We start from the raw sequence: 7,303 nt of genomic DNA, 5'->3' as shown, positions 1-7,303 counted from the left end.
ACTCCCCACAAATAAACATATTCAAAATGACTAAATATTCAAATTCAAAGGTATGCCACCAAATTGTTTCTCTCCTTCAAGGGATTTAGCCATTAGATTGCTTTTGGAATATGAATGAAAGAAAGTCAGATTGCACTTAATCATGTTAATTTTTGGGTTTCTAATTTTTTTTTTTCATTTTCTATAATGAAGTTTGAGAGAACGCTTATCTGCATGCAAAATATACCTTGAGGAAAGTTGTCAAAGAGGACGTACAACTCCGTCGATATATACTTAAATTTTTTTTTTATCTATAATCAATGATTGCTTCCATGATGGTATTTGTATGATGTGATCATAAACTCCAAAAAGACGAGATTATGGAAGTTTTACTTAATAGAGTTGGATGGTATTAGTCGAGTAATATTTTGTATCAACGTTTCTATTTATTATACAAATAAGATACATTTGAAGTATTTGATGTATGTTTTAAGCAAAGAAAAGATAAAACATGAAAAATATATAAAAACTTTATGACCTCAAACTCGAATAATACATTTGAAGTATTTGATGTATGTTTTTTTTGTTTTTCATAAGGTATATGTGGATTTTGACATTTTTATTGGAATGGAACAATAGACCATTTTTTTGACCCGACCCAATTATTTTAACCAAATTGATATGACCTAATCATATAGTTGATCTACTACCCCAATATGAAAACTATCTGGATACGCCCTGATCGTGTAGCTCTTTGGATGGATGCAAAGTTTATACAGCCTTCGGTTCTCCAACAATAGACCATTTTTTTTTACAGATCTATAATATTTTTCTAAATAACTTACCAAAAGATGGTAAAACTAGTTTTATTGTTAATTTATACATAAAAAAAAAAAACACAAATTTAACTAGTTTTTGGCTTTTGCACACCCTTCTTGATATAACCTAGAACACTTTGTTCACAAAACAGTACCCTTCATAACTTTTTTTTATAATAATTAATGATGTTTTGTAAAAAATATATATATAGTTTGTTACCTTATTTATGACATTAGCCTCAGAGAGTCCATATGTGGGATGGAGAATCAGCACGTGGTCCATCCAATGCCTGATACATATACAAATTATCAACCTTCATATCATCATCTGGATATTCTTCTTCTTCGATGTCACCTTCTTTGTTAATAACCTCAACATTCAAAGACTCGCTTCTCTGTGCAATCATCTTACATCCACCCAGGGTGGTTCTACATGAAGACATCCATACGGATCTCATACATGATCCATACTCCTCAAATAAACCACTGCAAACACCATCACCATCATCAAAATCAAAACCGAAAGGGCAATTAATCATCTCCACCTTCCTTAGATTCTTGCATCCATTGAACATATAATGCATTCCCGCATCACTCTCCCCTGCATCTGATACAGAAAGTGCCTCCAATTTTTCTGCATACATTCCAATGTAGAGGAATACCTGGTCTGTTAGAAGAAGCCCTGAAAGGCTCAACTTTCTCAGATTCTTGCATGAATGTACGATAGCCCCAAGACCATCATCAAGTGGTTGCTGAGTTGTGTGGTCTGGCTGTTTTGGGGTTGAGATGATTAGTCTGAAGCAAGTGGTTTTTGGGCAGTTTTTGGAAAAAGAAACAAGGGTTGCGTTTGTCATTCTTTTGCAAAAGTATGTCAGAGACTTGAGCTGCTGACAACCGGTGGATATGGCAGTCAAACCCACTTCTGTTACACCAATCTCTGCTCGGCCATGGAATACCCTCAAGTCTTCAAGGTTTTTACAGGTGTAAGATACAACCTCAAGGCCTTCATCTCCAATAGAATCTAGAATCCATAAGCGACGAAGCTTTGGGCACTTCTTTATGAAATTGATGAGCTCGGAGCTCTGGATTCCAGTAGCATATCTCATATTGACATGAACAAGATTGGGGCAGATTGGAGAAATAGCTCGTAGAAGCATAGGAGGAACAAGGTAGAAGAATGTGAGGCTTTGGATTGATTTACACTTGTGAAATGATGATGATAGTTGAATGTAAGATTGTATCTCCAAGTGTGGGATGTTGGAACCAACACCCAAGTGCATCAGTTGAGGAGCTTTTAACAGGATTCTTCGGATGGTCTCAGCAGTCACTGTTTTGTTTAATGCAAGATTTGTGAGATTTGGAGATCTGGCTACAAGTCGTACGAGATCTGTGGGATTCACTAGTCCTTTAATGCATGAGATATTCAAGGACACGAGGGAAGATAAACTCTCAGGGAAGTTGCTCAGCCACTCTCCCCCGCTGTTATCTGTAACATCACTCTTTTCCACTTCCAATTGCTCAAGCATCCTGCAACACATATAATATATATGTATATAATCATATTCATCACAATTCTAATCTACAGAGTTCATTTGTTTTTTTTTGGATCATGAAAGGTGTAAAACCTAAAATTAAAAAGCAAGAAGATTCCAGAATAAGGTAATAAGGCGGCTTACGAGCAATTGGAAGCGACGGACGAAAGACCAGTGATGGTGAAGCCACAACAGGAGCTCAAAATCAGAGACTTGAAGTAGGGAAAAGAAACTGAGGTCAGTTCGAGGCTCCGATCAGATACTACCATCCTTTTCAACCGGAGTTCCTCCAAGGACCGGCAATTCTTCGACATGGCTTCAATCCATGGATCGACGGAGCCGCCCCAATCCCTAGGGAACAATCTAGAGTCGGAAATATTGGGTTTGCCTCTCAGAGTTAGCGATCGGAGCATTGGAAACCTCGCGACGACTCTTTCAGGAGATAAAGCGTAACAATTGGCGACATACACGACGCGTCGACTGTATCTATCGACTGTGTACCATAATTTGTTGATCAAGGAGGCGGAATTGCGATCGCGATTGGAGGTAAGCCTATTGATGATGATTTCTACTACTTCTTCCGGCAGATGAGTCATCTCTGTGACTACTGACTACGATTTGGTTGTTGATTAATGTTGCGATCAGCGATTAGAAAAATCCTAGCAACCTCCAATAGGAATCGTATGAAAACAGTTCCATTGGGAATCGTGCACAAACACCGGTTTAACCCGGTTCATGTTAAAAAACAATTTTAAAAAACCATTTATAGGAAAACTGGTTTTGATTATGGTTAGGTTTTTTCAGGTTTTTGGAAGTGAGACGTTATTAAAAAATCAGATTTTTTCAGTTTTTTTAGAAAAACCGGCAAAATAACATTTTTTCAATTGTTATTATTATTATTATTATTATTATTATTATTATTATTATTATTATTATTATTATTATTATTAGAGAAATTAAATATCCTCCTACATTTTCTTTCTATTTATCTTCCTACCCATTTAAATATTGACATGTGTCATATGTGGATAATATTATCATTAATTTAATACATTTGTCATCGTTTTAAATGGGTAGGAAGATATGTAGAAAGAAAAATAGAAAGATATTTAATTTTTCTTATTATTATTATTATTATTATTATTATTAGTTTAAATCGGTCCCTACCAACGGTTCTATTATAAAAAAACGGTTTGGTTTTCTTGGTTCAGTTTAAAAAAATGGTTTAAAATGTGCACCACTAGTTCCGGTTCATTATGTTTGGAATGGGTTTCGATCAGACTGAATTTTATAACAATTTTTACCGATTTTTGTTTTCAACATGAACAATCACCAACTTGTTATTTATGTCTTGTTTTAATTTTTTGTTTACATAATATCTAAGTCATTGTCAATGATAAGACCATATATATTTCAGATTTCAAACTTTAACAAAGAAATTTTTGTATGCTTACATATCACAACTAACAAGTTTGTCTATACTTCGAGTTTGGTTTGCAAAACAAATGGATCATATTTCTCTTAAAGTATTACCAAAGAATTTTATATGAATATTATCTATGTCTAACCTAAACTCTAAATATTATATTTGTCCATTAATATTTTAAAATATCGAATTTGATCAAATCTATTTTTCAAATAGTTTCTATTATTTAATATAAAATTGAAAAAATGAATAAATAAATAAGTAGACAATAATACCCTTACCTTCTAGATGGACCTTAATACCCTTACCTTTTCTAAGTCACTAGAATCCTTTTAGACGAGGTTTATGGACACCTTCCTCACGATAGTCGGTGTCTCATCGTCTTCCTTTTTTTGCCTCTCGCCACTTCCTTCCTGCAATCACTAATAAGCACCAACTAAGTATGACCTTTTCCTTACATACCTTTCCTTATCTCAACAAAATCAACGCATATGCGTCTTGAATATCGAATTCTTGAAGCCTCTGTATTAATTTCACAATTCTCATTCCATATATGCCATTCATTTAGGTATGTAGGTATGACTCAAAATCACAGGCTTAATTTTGGTTCTGCGCTTCTAATACATTTATACCGGAAGTCACTGTACAATGGTGTTGATTTCAAGTGTTAACGTATTTTCGGTACACATATTTTGTTTTCAAGTTCTTTATGTATTGTGCTTTATATGCAATTGTTACTGATTGGATGATGGGCAATCTTAAAGTGTATAAGAAATAAACTACGTTGTCGATGTTGGTAGAGAGACTAAAATACTTGTTCTCTGAACCCAACATATGGCAAGAAACCCTAACTATAAATCTCACCAAAAGATCTCAAATCAACAAGGGTCAAAAGTCATTTTTTATAAAAAGTTGTAAGGTTTTGATTTGTAAAGATTATCCCCAAAGGATCACAATTTTAAGAAAAAATAGACTTGTGCAAAAATGTCTCAAACCAACTGGTTTTCAAGAGAAAAAATAAATGTAAATAAAGGTAATAACTTTATAACGTGTGCAAAGTTTGATCATATTTTTGGATGCTATTTCAGAAAGTTGAATGCTATTTCAGGATTTTTCTTTTTCGCATTTTTCATGTATTTTGTACTATTACATGATTGTAATTGGACCATTTCCTCGCTAATTAATGAAACGCATGGGTATTTTGAATGAAGTCTCGTTATAAAAACTTTTTATATGGTTCTTTAATTATATATAATCTTTTTACAAGATGTTCATTTTTGTGATTATCTTATCCCTATGGGTTGGTGGTACAAACGGGATCAAAACCTGGGTCCGAAATATTGATCTTGATCAGGGTCCATTTTGCATAGAATGGGCTTAACAAAGGGTCGAACTGTACTAGGCCGTTATTAGTGTTTTGAGCCTAAATTTGGGCTTTCTTGGGCTGAACTCTATATCCCAACTTTCGTAGTGTGATCTGTGATGCCCTCACATAACATTATTGGATAAATAAATAAATGGACCGAAAACCTTTCACATATTTTGGTTTCGGAATAGTAATTAGATAGAAGGATGACACAAGCAAAAATCCGACCTTCGAACGCAATATTTAATATTTTACAGATGACTTAAAAATACAACAATAATGTACATTTTGCATGTTCTTATTTTATGAACTATGCTATAGCATAAGCATTGAAAAATACTGCTCAAACTCTTTGTCAATGGTAAGTTTCTCGGTGCCTTGTTGAATATCTGCATTCATTGGCATTAAATTAAATCAGTAAATAGCACAAAATATAACAAAATACAACAACACACACAGATGCATAATACGTACTTCCTTTGAATAGTTACAACAGATCAATGTCAACATTAAGAACAATAACAATACCTTGGTTGACATTCCATCTTCCTGAGGAAAGTACAAAATTATCTGGAATCACATCATTGGAGCAAAAGAAATCTTCCATTTGCTTGGTTTCATTTTCTCCACAATCCAATTCTTCTTCCTCAAAATTTTGAGACATGTAAAAATCATAAGAAGCCGGATTCATAGAAGCTTCATCAAAGCTTTTTGTCTCTGATCTGTCTACAGAATTGACACTAGTATCAAAGACTCTACCACTCCAATTAACAGAAGAGGAAGAATGATGATCGTAGGGAGAAATCTTGAGATATGGAAGCTCGTTTTCAGAATCATTGTATACAGACATGACTGAGTCTGCATCTTCAAAGAAATTGTTGCTATCTTTTGCTGATTCTGTTTGATTGAATCTTGAGTGACTAATGTCAGACTGGAAGTTGGATGGAGAAACGCTCTTCTCTAAACATGTGTGTTTTGATACAGGAAGATTGAAATCTTCGTTTTGTGATTTTCTCTTGTTCCTGGCGTAAATTAGGGTTTTATCAGTTTTGTTTGTCGGTAGAAGGAAACATGAAAAATGGTGTTAATGGAAAACAAAGAGCAGGAAACAACTGGAATACAACTAAATCCAGCGCATCAAATTGACTTGTCAACCTCCAAACATACGAAAACCATCATCAAATGTTATTAACAGTTCATCGGTAAACGGATCTGAAAATCGGTATTTTTCTTGATCTGACCACAGATTGATGTTGAAAACTCTACGATTTGAGTTCTTGAGAAGTTCAAAAGATAAATAAGAAGATAATAAGGAAATTCCCAAAGTAATTCAATGGAGAAACTTGATGGAAAATGAAAATATTCAAAGTATCAGTTGAGCTACTGTTTTCCCCAAAAAAAAATTATTACTCAAATTTGGATTGTCATGAAGTGAAAATACCAAAAACCAAAAAGTTACGATGAGGAACTCCATGAGATGAGATCTATAAATGAGCTACTTTTAGAGCTGTTGACACATTCAAGCATCGTCTTTTATGTAATTTGATTATGATGGAAAACGAAGATAAATCAGAGATGCAGTGGAATTAAAGATGTAGAAGTTAATTGACCTGTTAATTGCAGAAGGATCTTCGTTTGATTCGTCCATTTTAATGTTCGTATGCAGCAAAGCCATCAACCGAAAATAGAGGGAACAGCTCCCGATTGATCCTCGAATGGTGGTATGGTAAGAAGAAGCTAATGTTTGTTTGTTCAAGTAACTGACACTTTCCGATATTTTGCATTATTTCAAATAGTTTATTATTACACGGGTTCTTACTTCTCACTTTATAATTTGGTTTATAAAAAAGAAAATTGCATTGTAAGGATAATTTTGATTTATTCATATTTGGATAAAAAAAAATCATATTTAGGTAACGAATTTGTTGGAAGTATTCATATATTACCATTATAATCAGTTGTAGCAAGTTATCGATAAAAATGATATTATATAAATACTTCCAACAGGTGTCAACCGAAACACTTACACACCGTTCCCGAGTTCAACTTAACGAGAGATAGGGGTGAACATGGTGCAGTTCGGTGCGGTTTTTGGCCAAAATCGAACCGAAAACCGCAACTTCGGTTTTTTAAAATTTAGAAACCGCATCGTTCGGTTTTTATGCGGTTCGGTTTTTGCGGT

General features: G+C 34.0%; 2 protein-coding genes across 2 annotated transcripts; both read right to left on the bottom strand.

Moving 5' to 3' along the window:
- Window positions 1–732: 732 nt before the first annotated feature.
- Window positions 733–3,077, bottom strand: LOC145073288 (protein AUXIN SIGNALING F-BOX 2-like). The gene is made up of 2 exons (XM_079019839.1): window positions 2,474–3,077; window positions 733–2,324 (listed from the first exon to the last, which is right to left on the bottom strand). The coding sequence occupies exons 1-2, from the start codon at window positions 2,923–2,925 to the stop codon at window positions 1,037–1,039; spliced, it is 1,740 nt and encodes a 579-aa protein (XP_078875965.1). The 5' UTR covers window positions 2,926–3,077; the 3' UTR covers window positions 733–1,036.
- A 2,188-nt stretch (window positions 3,078–5,265) lies between these two features.
- LOC145077035 (uncharacterized) lies at window positions 5,266–6,898 on the bottom strand. The gene is made up of 3 exons (XM_079022816.1): window positions 6,732–6,898; window positions 5,650–6,143; window positions 5,266–5,510 (listed from the first exon to the last, which is right to left on the bottom strand). Exons 1-3 carry the CDS (start codon window positions 6,794–6,796, stop codon window positions 5,437–5,439), a joined length of 633 nt encoding a protein of 210 aa, XP_078878942.1. The 5' UTR covers window positions 6,797–6,898; the 3' UTR covers window positions 5,266–5,436.
- Between the last annotated feature and the right edge of the window lie 405 nt (window positions 6,899–7,303).

This window comes from Lactuca serriola, chromosome 9 (genome assembly GCF_051521515.1).
Source record: "Lactuca serriola cultivar US96UC23 chromosome 9, Lser_US96UC23_V15, whole genome shotgun sequence".
NCBI lineage: Eukaryota > Viridiplantae > Streptophyta > Magnoliopsida > Asterales > Asteraceae > Lactuca > Lactuca serriola.
The sequence above is the reverse complement of the archived record's forward strand: the minus strand, read 5'-3'. Positions and strand labels throughout refer to the sequence as shown.

Excerpts from the sequence above, each read along its gene's own strand:
- LOC145073288 (XM_079019839.1), bottom strand. The coding sequence starts at position 2,925 with ATGACTCATCTGCCGGAAGAAGTAGTAGAAATCATCATCAATAGGCTT. Across the intron at positions 2,325-2,473 it reads TCCGTCGCTTCCAATTGCTC|GATGCTTGAGCAATTGGAAG; the intron begins GTAAGCCGCCTT and ends TATGTGTTGCAG.
- LOC145077035 (XM_079022816.1), bottom strand. The coding sequence starts at position 6,796 with ATGGCTTTGCTGCATACGAACATTAAAATGGACGAATCAAACGAAGAT. Across the intron at positions 6,144-6,731 it reads GATCCTTCTGCAATTAACAG|GAACAAGAGAAAATCACAAA; the intron begins GTCAATTAACTT and ends AATTTACGCCAG. Across the intron at positions 5,511-5,649 it reads AAGATGGAATGTCAACCAAG|ATATTCAACAAGGCACCGAG; the intron begins GTATTGTTATTG and ends CAATGAATGCAG.